We start from the raw sequence: 23,835 nt of genomic DNA, 5'->3' as shown, positions 1-23,835 counted from the left end.
CTTTAAATAACTCATAAATTAGCTTGAAATACTGTCAATTATAAAATTAATACATATTAAAAATATAAATTGACAATTTTTTGTATCATGCTTAGGACAACCTTTACAATTCAACCACTTAAAAATCTGTATATCATTTTCAATATAAAATTATTTGTCTAAGATTAAATACAAAAAGAACAATCTGTCAAATTCTAATAAATACTTTTAGCTCTCCTGTGTCTCCTGCATTGCAGGCGGTTTCTTTACCCGCTGAGCCATCAAAGATGCCCCATAGTCAAATACAGGCTATGCACACAGTGGTGAGAATAGTAATTTAAGAGGCAACAATGTATAAGTATCTTCAGTGTTCAAGACTATGGGATTCTCCTATTATCTTCAGTCAGACTTTTCACTTCTAACAAGTTCAATTCAGTCGCTCACTCATGTCGTGTTGCCCTAATGGTCCAGGAGCAAGCAACAAGAATGAAGACAGAATATGAAGTCTGGTGCAATGTGTCAGGGGATCTGCAGCCGCTATTGGACTGAGGTGCAGAGTCCACTCTGAGTCCAGCTTTTATTCCTAATTTCAGACTACAAGAATTTTTGATCATATCTTTCCCAAGACACTACACTGACACAGTCCAGATCTCCTTGTTTTTACCCCAGGTCATTCCCTTTAGGGCTAGTCTCAGGAACAATCAGCAAGTGCGAAGGCAGTGTTCATGCTTGATGCCAACCCAGGTGGTTCAAGGCCCATGCTTTCGTGATCCCAGTCACACTCCCTTCTGGGTTTGGCCTTGGGGTTTGTAACAAGGAGATTATTCTTAAGAAAAACATGAAAGATAATCATTAACACAGTTTCTTAATATATGCTGTTTTTCCAGGTGCTATTTCTGTGGAATTTCTCAAGGCTGTGAAACTACATTATGAAGAATTCCCACTCCAGTGTCAGATTCTTTGCGACCCCATGGACTGCAGCACACCAGGCTTCCCTGTCCATCACCAACTCTCAGAGCTGACTCAAACTCATATCCATCAAGTCAGTGATGCCATCCAACCACCTCATCCTCTATCGTCCCCTTCTCCTCCCACCTTCAATCTTTCCCAGTATCAGGGTCTTTTCTAGTGAGTCAGTTCTTCACATCAGGTGGCCAAAGCATTGGAGTTTCAGCTTCAGCATCAGTCCTTCCAGTGAATATTCAGGACTGATTTTCTTTAGGATAGACTGGTTGGATCTCCTTGCAGTCCAAGGGACTCTCAAGGGTCTTCTCCAACACCACAGTTCAAAAGCATCAATTCTTTGGTGCTCAGCGTTCTTTATAGTCTGACTCTCACATCCATACATAACTACTGGAAAAACCATAACTTAGACTAGATGGACCTTTGTTGGCAAAGTAATGTCTCTGCTTTTTAATATGCTATCTGCATATCTGAGGTTATTGATATTTCTCCTGGCAATCTTGATTTCAGCTTGTGCTTCATCCAGCCCAGCATTTCCCATGATGTACTCTGCATGTAAGTTAAATAAACATGGTGACAATATTCAGCCTTGACGTGCTTGTTCCAATTTGGAACCAGTCTGTTGTTCCATTCACTTTTAACAAAGCAAATATAAAATATATGACAATACATTTAGAAGCACTTTCCTGTGTAATTGATTAAAAAATCTGGGCCTTCCTATGTAGTGTGCAGAGCAGATAATAAATTCTGTGGTATATATATCACAAGTAGGATTTTTTTTTGAGGGTCTAGAAGTTTGATCACATATGTCATGATTAAGGACCTAGGCTCAGGAGTCAGGTGGGATTCAAATCCTGAATCTCCAAGCTCCTAATTGAATGAACCCTCTGTGACTTAGTTTCCTCAAATGCAAAGAGGAACAATACTAATACATAACTGGATAGACTTTTTTTTTTAATTAAGTAACTTAGAGCATATAAAGCACTCAGCATAATGTTTGGCACTAAAAAACACTCAGTGAATGTCAGCTACCAATATTATTAATTGTAAAACATAGAGTGCTTGAAAGCAGTTAGTCCTCCAAGTGCTTGGCTGTGCTTAGTCATTAGCAGTAATACGGCTAGGAAATAGCTCAATATCTGTTTAAGAAATAAAAACTGACATTTATAGAGCAAACTCAGTGCTGTATTAAACAGTTATATGTGTCATCTTCAGTTCTCATAATAACCCTAAGAGAAGTATTACTACCCCAATTTTACAGTTAAGAAAACTGAGGCCCAGAGAGATTAAATAATTTACTCCAGCTCACCCAGACAGTAAATGGCAGAGCTGGGATTTGAACCAGAGCCGACACTGTTTCCACCCTGCAGAAGTGGCTGCTTTCTACCTCTGGGCTGTACAACTAGAGTTGCAAGCACATTTGTATCCTGTGAAATTACTATAAACCAAACAGTGGACCTGCCCATGGAACAAAGGAAGCACCCTTTGTTAGCACTATACCCAAAAGGCAGTTCATTGAGCTCATTTTAAATGACTTTAGTAGGTTATCACCAACACTATATCAGTTAATTTTCAAAATAAGCACTTTCCATGCCTGTTTGCTGTTTATCTCATTATTAAACAGAAAACTTATCATATATTAGGCATACAATGGCCTTCCCAGGTGGCACTAGTGGTAAAGAACCCATCTACCAACACAGGAGGAGGGCATAGAAACCCACTCCAGTATTCTTGCCTGGAGAATCCCACGGACAGAGGAGCTTGGAAGGCTACAGTCCATAGGGTCACAAAGAGTCGGAAGTGACTAAAGCGACTTAGCATGCACACAGGCATACAATAAATGTATTTTTCATTGTCTTGAATTTGCTTTAATCATCTCTAAAAGGAAGGTACAGAATGAACACTTCCTAAAGGAAAAAATCTCTTAATGATTACGTATTTATTGAAAGAATGTTGGTAACTAGACAGTTTCGTAAGGGTCATATTATGAGTAGAGAAGGCACACTATTACAGCTAAGACGTAAGATTATTCTATCTATCAATAGTAATGTGATCCTACTGGTCTTCTCCATTTCTCAGAGATAGTACATATGGATGCATGTATATATTTGACCCTTGAATGACCAACCTAGATAGCATATTCAAAAGCAGAGACATTACTTTGCCAACAAAGGTCTGTCTAGTCAAGGCTATGGTTTTTCCTGTGGTCATGTATGGATGTGAGAGTTGGACTGTGAAGAAGGCTGAGCACCGAAGAACTGATGCTTTTGAACTGTGGTGTTGGAGAAGACTCTTGAGAGTCCCTTGGACTGCAAGGAGATTCAGCCAGTCCATTCTGAAGGAGATCAGCCCTGGGATTTCCTTGGAAGGAATGATGCTAAAGCTGAAACTCCAGTACTTTGGCCACCTCATGCAAAGAGTTGACTCACTGGAAAAGACTCTGATGCTGGGAGGGATTGGGGCAGGAGGAGAAGGGGACGACAGAGGATGAGATGGCTGGATGGCATCACTGACTAGAAGGACGTGAGTCTCAGTGAACTCTAGGAGTTGGTGATGGACAGGGAGACCTGGCGTGCTGCGATTCATGGGGTCGCAAAGAGTCAGACATGACTGAGCGACTGATCTGATCTACAGGCACTGATCCCAGGTACAGTCAAAAACCCATGTAGAACTTTACAGTTAGCCCTCCATATCCATTGTCAACCACAGATCATGTAGTATTTTAGTACATATTTACTGTGAAAAAATATGCATATAAGTAAATCTGTGAAGTTCAAATCTGCATTGTGCAAGGTTCAACTGTATACATATAATCATGAGACACAGAATAGTATAGATTTTAGTTTGTAGTTACTAAGCAAAACTTTTAAGATAGTTTAAGAAATTTTGAGAACTTTAAGAAATTATGAAGCATAGATTTTTTTTTTTAATTTTTTATTCCTTTATTGAAGCACAGATTTTTAAGTGCACCAACAGACAAGACCTATGCCAACTATGAAGTATATATGCATATGGAAAAAACTAAAGCTTTGAACACTCTTTCAAAAACTTCTGTTCAAAGTTTATTCATTCATCCAACAAATATTTATCAGTGAAGTGTTATATAATACAGCAATCTGCAATTCACATTCCCTACTTTTCAGGCAAGAAAATAAGCAACTACAACACAAAATGATGGTGCTGAGTAGGAGTAATCAACTCTTAAGAGTGTACTTCCTCTCAACAGATGTGTGCCTTTTGCAGGCTGAAACTTTAGTTGAAGTAGATATTACATGTCAACTCAGATTTTTTAGCATCATACAAATTTCTGAGGAAATATCACTTATAGTATAGTATAGCATCACTTTTTTCATCAGCAAAACCTCACTAAATAATTTTCTGGCCCCACAATTTTCTAAGAGTATGTAATGCATTACATTTCCACCCATGATTCATAGAATAAGACATACAAATTCTTAAAAAGAGACCACTTACGGTAAAATGGCTCCAGGAATGAGCAATTTCCTCCATATTTCTTGCAGGTTTAAATAAAAAATACTTTCTCCATTCATCCCAATCCACTGTCAGTGACCCATCAGCATCCATGCTATAAATACAAACTATAATTCATACATTTTAAAAAGCATTATCAAAATGACATCTCTTTCTTAAAATTTGAGCTGTGTTGAGTTCTGCACATTGTTACTTTTGTGATGTAGAAAGGGCATCTCACGTCTCTAAATTTTGGTTTATATGGGAATAATTCCTACAAAACAGAGCTATTAGAGTATTAAACTGGATTATATGTACAAAGGCCTTGTAAATTATAAAGAACTCACAAGCTGTCAGTATTACTACATCTCAACCTTCTAGCATTTCTCCTTTAAATATTTCCCCTTCTTCCTATTTGTAACTTGATCCTGTAACTCCTTTAACAATCAAAATGATGGCTGACAATTACCCTTTTTGGTTATGGATCTCAAAAGGCAATTTTCTTTTCTATGGATATAAAATATCCAATGTCAAAAATATCATAAGAAATGCAAATATCAATGGAAATAGAATTTTCATTAATATGAGATAATAGTAAACTAATTTTACGAATTCTCATCAGGGAATTTCTCAAATCTTTGAATGAAATTAAGAATGTGAAGAAAGATAATGAAATATATCATTTTGAAATGTGAGGTTCCCAAAATTTCAAAGTTACTTGTTTGAGGTATCACCCTTTCTCATTTTCCTCAGTGATTACTGCTAATTTTCACACATCTCAAGCCACCAAATCAATTTTTGACTCTCACTCTCAGGCCATGTTGTCCCCCATTTCTCGATAAAACACGAGTGTTGAAGTGTTATCTTAAAACCTCTTAACGCAACCTTCCCAACAGTCACCTCTTAGATCTCTGCCTTTGCGGTAACACTCTCTAAAGAGTTGTCTAGGGACTTCCCTGGTGGTCCAGTGGTTAAGACTCTAAGCTTTCAATGCAGGGGGCCCAGGTTCAACCCCTGGACAGGGAAATTAATATCCCATAAGCTGCATGGTACAGCCAAAAAATGAGAAGGGCATGGCAACCCATTGCAATATTCTTGCCTGGAGAATCCCATGGACAGAGGAGCCTGGCAGTCTACAGTCCATGGGGTTGCAAAGAGTTAGACACTACTGAAGTGACTTAGCATGCATGCACATATACAGCCAAAAATATATACATAAATAAATTACTTTAAAGAGCTATCTACCTTCTGTCTCCAATTTCTCATTCTCTTTTGAACCCACTCCCATCAGGCTCTCACTACTATTACTACACCAGTATTCTCCATGGCACCTTCTTTGTCCTCATCTTTACCCTGTCAGCAGCATATGACAAAGACAGTTCTCTCCTCCTTGAAACATTTTCTTCATCTGGTTTCCAGAATAGAGTGTTCTCTTAGCCCTCCTCCTTTTCCTCTGGCTGCTCCTTCTCTGTCTCCTTCACTGGTTTGCCCTCATCTCCCCTGCCTCTAAACATCAGAGAACACCAGGACTCAGAGCATTATACTCTCTTCTTGGTTATCTCTTCCAGTCTCATGGCTTCAAATACCATCTATGGGGCTATGACTTTCAAATGTCTCTCTTGAGTGATCCTCTGAACTCCAGATTCCTATTTCAAATTGCCCACCTAACATTTCTACTTAGATGTCTGGTTAGCATCTGAAATGCAACAAAAACAAACCTGAACTCTGATATCTACCCCATCCCAAACGTGCTTTTCTCACAGTTTTACCCCTCTCGATACATGACAATTCCATTCTTTTAGATGCTCAGGCCAAAAATCTTGGCACTATCCTTAACTATTCTTTTTCTTTTACACCCCACTCACAATTCAGCAGTAAATATTGTGAACATTTCAAAATACATCCAGAATCCAATCACTACTTACCTCCTCCATCTTGGTACAAGCCACCCTCAAAAGCTGTCTGTATTATTGCATACCTGTCCTTCCTACTCTCACCCTTGTCCCCCCTATTCTCAACACATTGGCCAGAATGATCCTAAAATCTAAAATTATGTCATACCTCTGTCTAAAACCATCCAATGACTTACCAGGGCAAAAGCCAAATTCCTTCTTTCCTGCAAGATCATATGTGATCTGACTCCTGTTACCTCTTAAAGCTCATCTCCTACCACCCTCTTCCTCATTCACTCTATTCCAGACACACTGCTCCCCTCTCCGTGTCCTAACCTTGTCAGATATACTGCCTTTCTGGTGACTTTGCTTGTGCTACTTCCTTTGCCTAGACTGCTCTTCCCTCAAAGACCATCATGACTCCTTCCTCACTTCTTCAAATCTCTACACAAATGTCACCACCATGGCCTTCCCAACTCACCATATCTAAAACTGCAACTCCCCTATCACTCACACATCCATACTGTTTTCCTCCCTTCTATTATTTTTCCACTTATCACCATCTAAGATAATTTGTTTTTCTACTATTGTCTCCTCTTGATTATTGTGTGTTCCATAGAGCAGGAATTTCTGCCTGTTTCCTTCACTACTACATCCCTAGCATCTAGATAAATAGCATGCACTCAGTAAATGAATGAATAAATTTCTCTCTACCCACTTTTATCCTTACCTCCAAGAACTACATGTTGACTCTTACTCAAGAACCCTCTCTCTCTCTCGAGCTATTGGACCTACTCCTTCTCAATCATTACTTTCCTTTCTCTACAACATATCCAACAAATGTCCCTCTTTGTCATGGCTACTTCTCCACAAATCTCTCCTATCCTTCAAAAAATTATAAAAATATAATGTAAAAAGACTTGCTTAGTCGTCTTCTCCATCTTATCTAAACTTCCCAAATCAGTAAACAACATTCATCATACCTACCTCCTCACTTCCCATTCATTCAGTAGCCCAGTGCAATCTGACATAACCCTTTACCACCCACTGAAACTGTTTTCACTGAGAGGCCCAGAAATCTCAAATGAGCAGATCTAAGGAATTTTTTTCAATATTTATGTCACCAGTCCCTCCTGTTAAATCTGATACTCTCCACCCTTGGTTTTTGTTACAATATTAAAACAGTCAGAAAACATGTATTGATCTGTTAGTATGTTCCAGACACTGTACTAGGCATTGACTATAAAATAATGGATAATATATTTTGGTCCCAGCTTTACAGTCTGTTTGGAATAGGAAATACGACAGATGACCATCTGTAAAGTTGTAAAAGCAAATACCGGCAAAACCAAAAAAGTTTCAGAGGTCAGAGTCACATCTGAATAGAGACCTAACGAATAAGCAGGGGATATCCAAGTGAAGGAGCTGGAATGGGTCTCCCAGACAGAAAGAACAGTTTGTAAAAGGGTTGAAGGAATGAGACTCCAGGGTGTTTGTTGCTGTTGTTGTTCTTTAAGACTGAAAGCTCAGTGGGCCTGGAGCACAGAGTGAAAGGAGAGTTCTGGATGACAAGACTAGAGAGGTGGGCCAGACCACGTGGAGCCCTGTAGACCACAGAAAGGAAACAAGGTTCCATCTTAACCCTTGCAATAGTATTGATTATTAACATGGATATGAAAATTCTAAATGAAGTAATAGCAAATCAAATTCCTCTGTATACTTAGAAGAGCAACAAAAACCATGTTTCTGTGAGTAAATCCAACAAAAGTTATATAAGAGCTTTATAGAGAATATATAACATTTTATTAAAAGACATTAAAGAAGATCTAAAAAATAAAGACATACATAATATTCTTGAAACAGAAAATGTAACATCATAAATACATCACTTGTCCCCCAAATGGATCTATAAATTACATGCAATTGCAATCAAAATTCCAAAAGGGGGGAATTAAATTCCCGGAGGTCTAGCGGTTAGGACTCCACACTTCCAGGGCAGGGGGCACGGGTTCATTCCCTGGTTGGGGAACTAAGAATCCCACATGCTGCATGGTGCGGCCAAAAAAAGTTCCAAAAGGGGTATGTGAGTGTATGTATGCACATGTGCATATTTGTATATGTATCCAAATAAGCTAATTCTAAAATGCATATAGAAGATTAAAGGGCCAAGAATTGCATTGACATTATTGAAGATGAAGAAAGTAAAACCAGATATCAAGATGTATTCTAAAGTGATAGCAATTAGGAGATGGTAATGATGCACAACAGACAAATGTAATAAAAAAGAGATGAGAAACACATCCACATACAGATGGAAATTTAATAATATGATAGAGGTAAGCATTTCAAGTTGTGGGAAAAGGATGAGACCAGTCAATTAATGGTGATGGAACAACAGACCATATAGAAAAAAATGAAACTGGACATGTAATTTTATAACATACATGAACATCAATTACAGATGAATTAAAGAACTAAATGTAAAATGCAAAATTATAAAAATAAGATATAGGTTAACATTTTTATATCCCAGGGTAAGGAAGAATTTTTCAAGGTGTTAAAAGCACATGCATAAAAGAAAAAGATGGACAAATATGACTACCTTAAAACTGAAATTTTCTGCACAATGACAAAAACACAAAAAATGAATTTAGAATAAGAAACAAGCTGGGAAAAGACATTTGCAGTGCATATAACCATCATAGGATTAACATCCAGAATTTATGAAAGCACAGCTACAAACCATTAAAAAAACGATGACCAATTCAGCTTAAAAGTAGGCAAAAGACTTAACTTAAGTAATTCATAGGGAGGTAATATCCAAATGGCCAGCTAATACATTAAAAGATGTTCCGACTCACTAGCAATGAGGAATATAAGTAAATTAAATCAAATTATATTAAAACAACAGGACAATATTTCTGACCCATGGGTTTAGAAAATATTTAAATATAAGAAGACTATAGTATCAAGTAATAGGAAGGAAATACATTTCTAGTAGAATACTAAATTGGTACAACCACTTTGGAGAAAAATTTGTAATATCTAATTAAAGGTCTGTATATCCTACAGTCAAGCAACTTGACTGCAAGTAATGAACAAGATGAACTGCAAGTAATGAACAAGAATATGAGACTATTCATTCCAGCATTGTTTTGTACTAGTAACAAAACAAAATTTTTTTAAAAACCTAAATTCTATCAGGAGAATTCATAAGTAAATTGAATCATATACATTAAATAGAAGCTGTACACTGACTAAAATGATTGATGCTATAGGCATCAACATCAACAAATCTCTAAAATATAATATTTAGAAAAAGTGATTTAAAAAATATGCAGCATGCCACCATTTAAATAATGTCTTAAAATATGAGAAGCAGTATCATACTTTAAGGATATGTAGGTAGTAAAATATACACAGAGATAAAAATGTGTATGGGGATGATAAGTTCAGGATAGTAGTTACTTCTGGCAGAAGAGAAGGAAATGGGTTTAAAGACACTGAAAACTTCAGCTGTCTGTAATGATTTATTTATTTGAAAAATCTGAACCAAATATGGCAAAATGTTAAATATGACAAACCCAGTGACCGTATGGTTGTTTGTGATAAAATTCTCTATTGGTCTGTATGTTTCTTGAATGAAATAGTTCATAACAAGTTAGCTTTATTTCAGGAATGTTTAATGTCAGATCTACTACTACAGTACACTAAATAAATAAGTCAAGTGAAGGGTTTCCCTGGTGGTTCAGTGGTAAAGAATCTACCTGCCAATGCAGGAGACACAGGTTTGATCCCTGAACCAGGAAGATCCTACATGCCTGGGAGCAACTAAGCCTGTGCGCCACAACTGAGCCTGTGCGCCACAACTGAGCCTGTGCTGTAGAGCCCAGGAGCCGCAACTGCTGAGCCTGAGCACTTTAGAGCCCATGCTCCGAACAAGAGAAGCCACAGCAATGAGAAGCCTGCGTACCGCAACTAGAGAGTAGCCCGTGCTCACCACAAATAGAGAAGCCCATGCAGCAATGAAGATCCAGCACAGCCAAAAGTAAGTTTTTAAAAAATAGGTTAAATGAAAAAAGCTGTATAGTTGACAAAATTCAGCTCTCTTTCCTAATAGAGATACTTTTCTTCAGTGTTTTCTTATGTGTCCCTATCATAACTTTCACCACTCTGCAACTCAGCTCCCCTCAGCCCCATAGACTATTAGCTCTGCAAGGATGGGCACCAGGACCATATCGTTTATACCACTGAATCCTCACTGGCTACTCCATGTGTGGCAAAAAGCATCAATCAATATCTGATTGATAGGTGACTTGACTGATTGGATGCTTGATGGATTGACTAATAGTGTAAAGTATATGATCTTAACAAAAAAAAAGATATATGCATAAATATAAAATAAATATAAAATTATATCAATGGATTAATATTGCAGAGGTGGATTATGGTGAGCTTGAGCAAGTTACTTAACCTCAGTAAAACAAGGAAAATAATAGCCTTTGCCTCTGAAGTCTTAAGAGACTTAAAGCAGATAATATATCATGTAGAAGAGAGATAGCAAACAATGATTATGAGCCATTATTCATGTTTTCATAAAATTTCCAGTTTTCACTTTCATAATGAAAAAGCTGTTTGTGTTTTTTGTTTATTTGTTTGCTTGTGGGGTTTTTGGTTTGTTTTTGTTTTTGTTTTGTTTTTGGCTGCACTGTACAGCATGAGGGATCTTAGTTCCCCCAACCAGAGATTGAACCCACAACCCCTGCAGTGAAAGCACAGAGTCCTAACCACTGGACTGCAAGGGAAGTCCCAAAAAGGTTTTAAAGAAAGAAAGAAAGTGAAGTCGCTCAGTCGTGTCTGACTCTTTGTGACCCCATAGACTGTAGCCCACCAGACTCCTCCATCCATGGGATTTTCCAGGCAAGAATACTGGAATGGTGTATAGAACAGTCTTATGGACTCTATGGGAGAGGGAGAGGGTGGGAAGATTTGGGAGAATGACATTGAAACATGTAAAATATCATGTATGAAACGAGATACCAGTCCAGATTCGATGCACGATACTGGATGCTTGGGGCTACTGCACTGGGACGACCCAGAGGGATGGTATGGGGAGGGAAGAGGGAGGAGGGAGGAGGGTTCAGGATGGGGAACACATGTATACCTATGGCAGATTCATTTTGATATTTGGCAAAAGTAATACAATTATGTAAAGTTTAAAAATAAAATAAAATTAAAAAAAAAAAGAATACTGGAATGGGTTGCCATTTCTTTCTCCAGGGGATCTTCCTGACCCGGGTATTGAACCCAGGTCTCCCTCATTGCAAGCAGACTCTTTACTGTCTAAGCCACAAGGGGAGCCCAAAAGGTTTTAAAGTAAATAAAAATTAATTTTAAAATGTATATAATATGTAAGGGCTGACCTTTCAAGAATCTTCAATGCCTCTTTTTCAGAAATATGTATACCTATTAAGTTGAGACTATTGATAATTTCTGAAGGATCAATCACTCCTTTAAAGGAATAAAGAAAATGAGCATCAACTGGAAGGTTTGAAAATATTCAGAGGCAAACAGTAACGCAGCATTCAGCACATTATCACAACATGCCATAAAACATCAACATCCCAATTATTTTTTCTACTTGCCAAGACAGACTGGAAAGTCCATATGACATTTCTTATATTAATAAATAAAAAGTTTATCTCCAATATTGCTTAAATAAGTCATTCTTGTCTCTTCTTTCCCTCAGCCTACTACACATTCAACCACCAAATGTGGTCTGTTCTGTGCCTAAGTGTTTCCCAAGTCATTTATTCTCATCAACCCAGTCCCACAGTAGCTCAAAATGCCAGTCCATGCTCTACACAAATATGATGGTGTTACTACCGCCACTACTGAAAACTCTTCAGAGGCTTCCCACCTCATTCCCCTTAATGATCAAGTCCAGAAACCTTCCCAGACCCCAAGGCCCTCCATGATCCTACCTGTGCCAGCCTCCCAGCTTCATCTCTGACATTTCCCCTTGCTCTCAGCTTCACCCTCACTGGTCTTCCTCTAGTTTCTCAGACATGACCTACTCCCGCAAGGTGACCACAGCCTCCCAACAAGCTATTTCCTCTGCTTGGACCACTCTTCCCTACTCTTCACTAAGGTAACTTCTACTGATCTTTCCAGACAGCTTAACCACCATTGTCACATGGAGCTTCATGAAAAACCTTACCAAAATGAAATAAATATTTCTCAGATCTTTAGCTAAAAAGCATATTACTCAAGGGTATAACCTTTTTGTTGGTGGTTTTCTTTTTGAAAGGTAGTATGTAAATAAAAATGACATCATTTAAAAATATTTCTTAAAAGTAATAATAAAACAAATGACAGGATTAAATAAATGAGTTTTCAATAACCTTTCAGGGAAGCCAAACACCTAAAAATAAACCTTTACTAAAACACAATTAATTTTTGGATAAAATTACTAGTTGTATTAAAAACAAACCATCATTATTTGTGTCCAAACTCTTAAAGGTCAATTTCATGTTTATCTCATTATCTTTCATGTACTGCATAAATGTGCCAAGGTCCAGCAGATTATGCTCATTAACAACCACAGATTTTAAAATTATCTACAAGAAAGAAAAAATGATATTAGAGATACATTCACACAAGGTAGATAACAAATTACAGCATTTAAATATTTATATATTTATCACATGTAAATTAATCTGCCACAAATTACCAGTGCCTTATTTTTAGAGTAAAATTTCTAACACTGAAAACATAGAATCTTTGAGTACTGGAATTTTAAAGAACTTTAGCAATTGACTACTCTTCTACTCAACAGCCATGCATGTATTCATTCACTCAATAAATATGTAAGAAACTAAACGCTTGAGAAACAGAAACGAGTCAGCAATAATCCCAGTGCTCCAGAAGCTTACAGGCTAATAGGGAAGACACCAAAATCACAATGGTAGAAAATGATCAAGCATCAGAGGGTAACAAAGATGTGAGCGCTCTGAAGAAGGGACAGAGATAGAAGGGACTCAAATATTTTTAAAATGAAGAGCAAAAGGTGAGCAAACAAAGAAACAAAGGTGTGAGAAATGTAGCAAAGATCACCAGCCATCCACCAAAATTCCTCACTGCCTTCTTTGGACACTTGGCTAGATTACATTTCCCAGTCTCCCTTGCAGTTAAGCACGGTCCTGTGACCAAGATCTCTCCAACAAAATCCAAGTGAAAGTAATGTGTGCCACTTCTAGGCCTAACTAATAAAATCCTCTCATATGTCTTCCTCCATGCTCATTCCTTTCATCAGCTGAATGCAGATGATGATGAGACCCTTGAAGAGAACAGACTCACAAGAGAAGACCCTAGATCCCTGCATATCTGCAAGTTGGAGAACTGTCCCACCAAACACAACACCCTTCAGGAAATCAGGAAACTTCCAATACCATACTAAGAAGTTTACACTTTTCCCACCAGCATTGTACACCCCTGAAGAGGAGGGTTATGAACTAATGAGATGTATTTTCAGAAATGTCATATGGTGGCAGTGTGGAAAAAGTGATGGTGAGAGGTAAGGGCAGGAAGACTGGTTATAAGTCTGTTACAGTAACAGGTGAGAGATAAGGGCAGGAAGACTGGTTATAAGACTGTTACAGTAACAGGTGAGAGACAGTAGAATCATCATAATGGTCCTATGAGACAGGCACTAATAAGATCCCTATTTTACAGCTCAGGACACATTATGAGAAGGCCAGAAATCTGAGGACATTCATGTCAGTTCACCTCTGCTTCCTCAGTGAAGTAAAGGGCATGGTCAGCTACTGGAAGACAGGAGCAAGGAGCTTGTGGTTGGGATAAGCAAGGTTTCTCAACCCTGCCACCACTGACATTTGAGACCAAGTAACTTTGTTGTCCTGTGCATTGTAGAATGTTTAGCATCATCTCTCAGTATATCCATAAGGATCATGAACTCCTTATTTCCAAATTCAGACTTAAATTTAAGAAAGTGGGGAAAACCACTAGACCATTCAGATATGACCTAAATCAAATCCCTTATGACTAAACAGGGGAAGTGACAAATAGATTTAAGGGACTAGATCTGATAGGTAGAGTGCCTGATGAACTATGGACAGAGGTTCGTGACATTGTACAGGAGATAGGAATCAAGACCATCCCCAAGAAAAAAAAATGCAAAAAAGCAAAATGGCTGTCGGACGAGGCCTTACAAATAGCTGTGAAAAGAAGAGAAGCAAAAAGCAAAGGAAAAAAGGAAAGATATACCCATTTGAATGCAGAGTACCAAAGAATAGCAAGGAGAGATAAGAAAGCCTTCCTCAGTGATCAGTGAAAAGAAATAGAGGAAAACAATAGACTGGGAAAGACTAGAGATCTCTTCAAGAAAATTAGAGATACTAAGGGAATATTTCATGCAAAGACAGGCTCGATAAAGGACAGAAACAGTATGGACCTAACAGAGCAGAAGACATTAAGAAGAGGTGGCAAGAATACACAGAAGAACTGTACAAAAAAATATCTTCATGACCCAGATAATCATGATGGTGTGATCACTCACATTCATCTAGAGCCAGACATCCTGGAATGTGAAGTCAAGTGGGCCTTAGAAAGCATCACTAAGAACAAAGCTTGTGGAGGTGATGGAATTCCAATTGAACTATTTCAAATCCTGAAAGATAATGCTGTGAAAGTGCTGCACTCAATATGCCAGCAAATTTGGAAAACTCAGCAGTGGCCACGGGACCAGAAAGGTCAGTTTTCATTCCAATCCCAAAGAAAGGCAATGCCAAAGAATGCTCAAACTACCACACAATTGCACTCATCTCACACGCTAGTAAAGTAATGCTCAAAATTCTCCAAGCTAGGCTTCAGTGGTACATGAACCGTGAACTTCCAGATATTCAAGCTGGTTTTAGAAAAGGCAGAGGAACCAGAGATCAAATTGCCAACATCCACTGGATCATCGAAAAAGCAAGAGAGTTCCAAAAAAAAACATCTATTTCTGCTTGATTGACTGTGCCAAAGCCTTTGACTGTGTGGATCACAATAAACTGTGGAAAATTCTGAAAGAGATGGGAATACCAGACCACCTGATATGCCTCTTAAGAAACCTGTATGCAGGTCAGGCAGCAACAGTTAGAACTGGACATGGAACAACAGACTGGTTCAAAATAGGTAAAGGAGTACATCAGGCTGTATACTGTCACCCTGCTTATTTAACTTATATGCAGAGTACATCATGAAAAACACTGGGCTGGAGGAAGCACAAACTGGAATCAAGATTGCCAGGAGAAATATCAATCACCTCAGATATGCAGATGACACCACCCTTATGGCAGAAAGTGAAGAAGAACTAAAGAGCCTCTTGATGAAAGTGAAAGAGGAGAGTGAAAAAGTTGGCGTAAAGCTCAACATTCAGAAAACTAAGATCATGACATCCGGTCCCATCACTTCATGGCAAATATATGGGAAACAGTGGCTGACTTTATTTTTCTGGGCTCCAAAATCACTGCAGATGGTGATTGCAGCCATAAAATTAAAACATGCTTACTCCTTGGAAGGAAAGTTATGACCAACCTAGACAGCTTATTAAAAAGCAGAGACATTACTTTGTCAACAAAGGTCCGTCTAGTCAAAGCTATGGTTTTTCCAGTGGTCATGTATGGATGTGAGAATTTGACTACAAAGAAAGCTGAGCACAGAAGAATTGATGCTTTTGAACCGTAGTGTTGGAGAAGACTCTTGAGAGTCCCTTGGACTGCAAGGAGATACAACCAGTCTATCCTAAAGGAGGTCAGTCCTGGGTGTTCTTTGGAAGGACTGATGTTTAAGGTGAAACTCCAATACTATGGCCACCTGATGGGAAGAGCTGACTCATTTGAAAAGACCATGATGCTGGGAAAGATTGAGGGCAGGAGGAGAAGGGGACGACAGAGGATGAGATGATTGGATGGCATCACCGACTCAATGGACATAGGTTTGGGTGACTCCAGGAACTGGTGATGGACAGGGAGGCCTGGCATGCTATGGTTCATGGAGTCGCAAAGAGTCGGACACGACTGAGCAACTGAACTGACTGATTGACTGACTGACTGACTACATCCTTCACATCACACACATACATCCCCCAGTGTCACAACCATCCAAAATGTCATATGTCTCTGAGGGACAAAATCACCCCTAGTTGAGAACCACTGGGATAAACGGATAGAAGATAAAACTGACAAGCTGCTAAAGCAGAAGACCCAGCTCTTGCCTGAGAAGAGAGATGGAATAACAAGATTCTGGGGCTGCATTCTGAAAGAAAGCATAACTTCACCAGTTTGTTTGCTGATTCTGTGTAACACAAAGTGAGTGCAACAAAAAGCCTTGGACACACAGAATCCAGTGAAAGCAATACATGTTATATAAAATCAGGACTGGAATCTGTGGTTGGTTGGGCCTTAGGGATCAAACCATCAGTTTCCATAACGAAAATGTTAGATAGCATTAATCCATCCCCCGTTTCTCTGGTATACACTGTATAAATCCTAAGAACTATGGTGCATAAACTACGTGTTACCGTGCTGACTGTATGGTTTTTCTAGATTGTGTTCTCTGCTCTCACATCCATCATTCAATTCAAGCCTACCAGATGGAAACTTATTAAATACTATTTCCCGTACTTGAATGTAATTCAGTCGCCTCGCAAGGAAAAGATTTCTATAAAGCCTGGTGTACTGTCACCTTTACAATCTCATGTGCACACATGTTCCCATGGTGCTGCTGAGGCCACTAGTCTCTTAGAGAAGCTTTAAGTAAAACGAAGACTTTATTTTTACTGTAAGTCAGCTAGTTAAACGTACAGTTGTGGAAATGAGGACCCTCTGAGAATACAATAGTGAGTATTGATATTGTCATGTGTTGAGCTTAAGGATAACTCTACGATTTAAGGTGTAGTGCAGTACAGCGACTTCTAAGTGTAGGGTTAAACGGGCAAGTATTGGTTTTAACTGGGGTTTCCCAGGTGGCTCAGTGTAAAGCATCTGCCTGCCAATGAAGGAGTGGCAAAGTATGTGGGTTCAATCCCTGGATCTGGAAGATCCCCTGGAGAAGGAAATGGCAACCCACTGTAGTATTCTGAGTAGCAAGTGCACACACAGGGAATTCCCAAAGGCCTTAGCAGGGAGCCCTTCAGTGCCAGCCCCACTTCCCAAGCTATGGGACGCCCTTGGGTAGAGCTCAGGAGGAGCCATCAAGGCGGACTCTTTGGAGTTTCCAAGAGCAAAACGAATTTGCGCCCAGGCCCAGGCATTTGGCTTCCTCCCGGGGTTCCGTTAACCTGTAGGAATGCCTAGCGAACCTTTTGTGTTTTGATGGCTTGGACCCTATTTTTAGGTAAGACTGCTACACGTTTCACCTGAGCAGCTCACTCATAGGACAGAAACGTGTGGAAAACTGTTCCACCACCGGGCTGTCTCTGGTGAAGCAGCTCACACCAAAAAATGTCTGGGGACTAGGCCCCAAAGAGATGAGGGGGTCTTCTCCGCCCCCACCCCCATATCACGCCTGCAGAGCCTCCGGCCCCACACGCTCCCTGAGGCCTGAACGCACCAAGGCCCACCTCCTCCTCCCCGCCTGGAGAGAAGCCCAGGGCCTCCAGTCCTTCCTGCAGTTCCGCGATGTCCACCGTCCCGTCCCCGCAGCGGCCCAGCTTCTGGAAGAGCTCTTCGAAAAGGCTGTCGAACTCGTGTTCCTGGCCAGCCACGGTGGGCGGCAGGAAGCCCCCTCTGCCGCGCAGCATGGTCACGCAGCACCAAGGGAACCCCGAGAAGTGGGAAAACCCGACCGGCAGGCCGAGCAGGGAGCCTCCAAGGGGGCGGCCCTGCGGGCAGTGTAGTAACTGCCCCTGGAACGCGTGGTCCGACGCCTCTGGGTTCCGTGCCAGCGGGCAAGGAATGTCCCCTTGGTTCCGGGTTTGCTTCTGCCAGTCTTCTTTTTTTCTTTTTTGTGGTTAATGTCTGGCTGGGGATTCCCAGACAGCACAGTTTTAATTCAAACTCTAAAGTGACTGAGGGTAGCCCCAGGGTTGTGAATTTTTAGGGGAGATTTTTTTTTTTTTTTTTCCCGGTTTTGTGCTCAGAGCCGAGATTGATGGAGATCAGCCTTCATGAAGCTACCCTGGGTCCGTTCTCTCTCTTCCTTTTTCTAGGCCAAAGCTTCATCTCCCATTCCCATGGTGTTGTTGAAATCCACACCTCTTAGTAACCAAGGGAGAAAATATGAGGACTTCTTGTTATATTTATAAAAGGGGGAAAACAAGCTTTCTAATATTTAACATGAACTGACAATTGCACATATATACAATATTTAAGTAAGTATACCAAAAATGACGGTGATTGAACAAAGAAATTTATCTAGTGTAATGGAAGCCATCACCCAGTCAATGGGCCAGTGAGCTAGTTGATGGGCTGGCAAGAAAATCAGCAGCAGGCAAGGAAAGCCATCAGGAGCACTGCTCAAACCGAAAGAACAGAGAAGACACAGCAGTGGAACAATGGAGACCAGCACTGAACACATACAGGAGACTAACTGATGCCAACCAGTGTGCTTTCGGAATCTGTGCAGGCCGTTTGTCCCTCAGTCTCAATGCTGCAGAATTCACAAGTAAGCCACATCCCTCCCTCTGACCCCCAGATGCACTCTTAGGGGGAGAATTAGTGAATACTTTTCATCCAAAAGGAGGTAGGTACTATCTAAAGCAGAGTCCCCAGCCTCCAGGATCTAAAGCCTGAAGATCTGAGGTGGGGCTGATGTAATAATAGTAGAAATAAAGTCCACAATAAATGTAATGCACTTGAATCACCCAGAAACCATCCCCTAGCCCCAGTCCGGGAGAAAAAGTCTTCCACAAAACTGGTCCCTGGTGCCAAAAAGTTGGGGACCACTGATCTAAAGGGGCTAATTCTGAGTCTAAGCTTTAAAAGAAATTAGATATTTGGTTAACTTTTCACCCCATATGTAACAGGTAGGGTCAGGAGAAAGACCAGTTTAGGTAAATAAAGTACATTTTCTGTACATATCTGAATTTAATATGAGCTGAGATTTAGAAGTCTTTATCCCATTAGTAGGGCTTCCCTGGTGGCTCAGCTAGTTAAGAATCCGCCTGCAATGCAGGAGACCTGGGTTTGATCCCGTGGGATTAGTGCTCTTATAAAAAAGATTATGGAGAGATCCCTTGCTACTTCCTCCCTATGAGGACACAGCTAGAAGACAGCATCTACAAGCCAGGAATTAGGCCCTCACCAGACACTGAATCTGCCAGTACCTTGATCTGAGACTTTCCAGCTTCGTTTATAAGACATCCAGTCTATGACATTCTGTTACAGCAGCACTCCCAGGCTAAGACAGTACCAAAACAGTACCAAAGCAGAGATCTGCTACTGGAAAACTGAATAAAATTAAAAGCTGGGACTGAAAAATATCTTTCAGATTTGGCAAGAAATGTACCAGCATTTTTAGTGAATTGGAGAGGCACAAACCAGATTGGGGAGAGTTAAAGACTAGACGGATGGATCTTTACCTCATGTGTGTATGCGTGCTCAGTCACTTTAGTGTGTCTGACTCTTTTGTGACTCTGTGGACTGTAGGCCACCAGGCTTCTCTGTCCATGGGATTCTCCAAGCAAGAATACTAGAGTGGGAGTGGGTTGCCATGCCTTCCTCCAGGAGAATTTCACAATCCAGGGATCAAACCCATGTCTCTTATGTCTCCGGCACTGGCAGGTGGGTTCTCTACCACTAGCACCTCATCATAATATGCACAAAAATAAAATTCCAGGTGAAGTAGATGCAAAAGTAAAATGTGAAACCTGAAAATATTATGAAGAAAATCTGGAAGAATATTTTTGTGATCTCAGTATAGAAAAGGAGTTCCAAAACAAGACATAAAAAGTATAAGCCATAAAACACAAATTTGACAAAATTGAAAACATCTGTGCATCAGAATTCATCACTTAAACAGTGAAAAAACAAAAACAAATTACAGATAGAAAATATAAGCTTACAAACAACAAAAAATAGTATTCAGAGTATATAAGGAATCCTGTAAATTGGTATGAAGAAGACAGTCTAATAAATGGACAAATAAAATTAATAGGGAATCACACTGAGACCTACAATCTATTCATATTTTCATCTTGCCAGTATCTTCACCGCACTGTATCATTCCTTTCTTTACTTCCACTTAGATTCTATAATCTATCGTCTTGGTCAATACCTTTTATATCCCTTTAAATTTTTGGTCCCTTTTCCACTGCCTTACTCATCTGGCAAAACCATAACCTTGAGTGAATTCAGCTCTCCATGTTGCCTGCAGCTTCACCCCTTATCTGTGGCTGACTACAGCTGTAGATGCCCTTCCTCCAGTGCAGCAACAACAATAATAAAAAGTGCAAGTTCTGTTGACAGTTTGTAGAAACAATGATGGAAAGATGATGGGGACCCAGGCTCTTTGAAGAATGACCTCCATTTCTTCAATGAATGAATGAAGGAATGGTGAAAATGAGGATGTTAAGATGTAAGGGAAATATACAACATGATGGCTATAGTTAATACTGCTGTATTGGTTCATTTGAAAGATTCCAAGAAGTCCCATCACAAGGAAAGAAAAGTGTGTTTCTTTCTTCTTTTTCTTTCTGTTTTTTTTAATCCATGAGATGGTGGATGTTAACTAAACTTAGTATGGTAATCATTTCACAATAAATGAAAGTTAAGTCATTCTGTTTGTACACCTTAATTTTATGCAGTTATAAGCCAATTATATAATAAAATTGGGGGAAATCTATCTTTACCACTTAACAAAAAAGATGTGAGGGAGAGAGAGTCAGAAAAAGAGGCTGTGAGGGCCAGAAGTTTGAAAAGATGGAAGATGATAGTTATTGTAGAGCATGGGAAGGCTGTGTTACAAAAGAAACTAGCTAAGATTTGGGGGCATTTTGAGTACCAATTTGTGGTCATGAATTTATGGAATATCACTTGTGAAACTTAATGTGCATATCATGTAGCCCAGAACTGGCACCAGTCTCATCATAGTTGTAAGGGACCCAGCCCATTAGATCAGCATCTTTGATCAGAACTACTAATATACCAACCTCCACTTTGCTATGCCTTGGAGTTTAGTCTACTCTACCAAAGGCTCTGCACCTATTTATTCTGCTTAATATACACAGCTAATGCATGCTTATACATGATTGAGCAATATGACAAAAGGAACCAGGATCCTGGAGCTTTCATGTCAGCCCTGGACTATCTATGTGATATGGAAATAAACTCAGCCCTTCAGCCATCTGTCATTTCAGCCCTGTCCCCCACAGACAATTCTAACAACAACAAAATCTTTAATAATACACAACTAATAAAAATAACAGTTAACCAGAAAAATGCCCAGATTAAATCACAATCAAAATGATGATGAACATAGGTTTAAAACTGTTAAAATATATTGAAGTTAAAACAACTTAAGCATTTTAAATGAAATCAATGGGTTGGAAAAGGGTTTTATTAATTTTATATAAATCCATGTAATGATGATATTGGGGCTTCCCAGGTGGCTCAGTGGTAAAGAATCTGCCTGCAATGCAGGAAATGCCAGAGATGCAGGTTCAATCCCTGGGTCGGGAAGATCCCCTGAAAGAGGAAACAGCAACCCACTCCAGTATTCTTGCATGGAGAATCCCATGGGCAGAGGAGCCTGGCAGGCTATAGTCCATAGAATTGCAAAGAGTCAGACACGACTGAACACACACGCACTCAGTTCAGTTCAGTCGTTCTGTCGTGTCCAGCTCTTTGCGATCCCATGAATCGCAGCACACTAGGCCTCCCTGTCCATCACCAACTCCCAGAGTTTACCCAAACTCATGTCCATTGAGTCAGTGATGCCATCCAACCATCTCATCCTCTGTCATCCCCTTCTCCTCCTGCCCTCAATCTTTCCCAGCATCATGGTCTTTTCAAATGAGTCAGCTCTTCCCATCAGGTGGCCAAAGTATTGGAGTTTCAACCTCAACATCAGTCCTTCCAGTGAACACCCAGGACTGATCTCCTTTAGGATGGACTGGTTGGATCTCTTTGCAGTCCAAGGGACTCTCAAGAGTCTTCTCCAACACCACAGTTCAAAAGCATCAATTCTTCGGCACTCAGCTTTCTTCACAGTCCAACTCTCACATCCATACATGACTACTGGAAAAACCATAGCCTTGACTAGACAGACCTTTGTTGACAAAGTAATGTCTCTGCTTTTTAATATATGCTGACTAGTTAGACACTGTTTAGACATTAATGTTAATTATAAAACAACTTTATAAAATAATGATAAATGAAGAGTGCTATAACTGTGCAAATTACCTCAACATACCATTTAGCCAACATTTACTGAATTTACTGTGCTAAGTAGTATACTAACCACTAGGAATATAATGAGTCTTTGACTTTCCTGGAGAAGCTCACAGACTAATGATAAAGACATAAACAAATGATATTTGATATACTTAGTTTCAATATTTTTTCTTAAATTAGTGAACAGATTTTATAGATTTAGCAGTGAACAAAAATTTTTTTTTTGTCTTCCAAGAAGAAATCCACTTTGGAGTGGGAAAAAGGCTAAATGTAATTTGGCTCACTGATCAATAGAGGGTGATAGAACATCAGAATAACAGCTTAAAATGCTTTTATGGACCATGTTGTAGGCATTTTTCTAGAATTTATTCAATTAAACACTTTTCCCCAGACTCATTGACATACTTTGCTATGAATATACAAAGCATATAAAGTCATTCTGAATCAAATATATTATTATTTGGAAAAAAATTTAGTGAAATAAATAACAATTTTCACTTATGTTTTATTTCTCATTCTTTTTATATTTTTTTCTTCTATGTCCTATAATATCATGAAAGCTCATCAACTGAAAAAATGTACTGCATCAGCTTTTTTTCCTCATAAGTGTTGAAAATAAATTCTGCCTTAGTATCTTTCCAAGAATGGTCAAGTTAATGAAACCCAATGCAATGGTCATATCAAGCCAGCTATGGCTATTGACAGAAGATAAATGATAAAGTCTTTGTATTATCTGTAACATAATTTTAAAGCATGAAATTTGATTCTTTTCATGTAAGTCAGTTTCTTTGGCTATAATTCATATATGTAATATTAATGAGATCAAAACTTTTCAAAATACAACTATAGTAAAGCATTTTATACCAATGTGTTTTCTCTCCCAAAAGAAAAGTTTTCTTCATCAGAAAGTGTTTTGTTTAAAATTATTGTGGAAGTCCCTCTCTTGTTTAGATCATTACAGAATTGCATTCTCCCTTTTGAAGGATATCAGTTGGCAGTTATTTATAGAGCACTCATTAGCTGCTCAATTTAGTACCATAACAAACTAACAAATTACCAAAAACTGGGCGGCTTAAACAACAGAAAATCACTCTCACATCCATACATGACTACTGGAAAAACCATAGCCTTGACTA

At 39.3% G+C, this 23,835-nt stretch overlaps 1 protein-coding gene across 1 annotated transcript in view; it reads right to left on the bottom strand.

The window, feature by feature from the left end:
• LOC133245173 (mitochondrial adenyl nucleotide antiporter SLC25A24-like) overlaps positions 1–23,835 on the bottom strand; it is a 108,068-nt gene that overhangs the window by 45,205 nt on the left and 39,028 nt on the right. The window contains exons 2-4 of the mRNA XM_061413155.1: positions 17,919–18,307; positions 11,729–11,816; positions 4,417–4,528 (exon numbers count right to left, since the gene is read on the bottom strand). Coding sequence (XP_061269139.1) covers positions 4,417–4,528; positions 11,729–11,816; positions 17,919–18,307 — 589 coding nt within the window. The remainder of the gene's footprint in view (positions 1–4,416; positions 4,529–11,728; positions 11,817–17,918; positions 18,308–23,835) is intronic.

This window comes from Bos javanicus, chromosome 3, assembly GCF_032452875.1.
Source record: "Bos javanicus breed banteng chromosome 3, ARS-OSU_banteng_1.0, whole genome shotgun sequence".
Classification (NCBI taxonomy): Eukaryota; Metazoa; Chordata; class Mammalia; order Artiodactyla; family Bovidae; genus Bos; species Bos javanicus.
The sequence above is the reverse complement of the archived record's forward strand: the minus strand, read 5'-3'. Positions and strand labels throughout refer to the sequence as shown.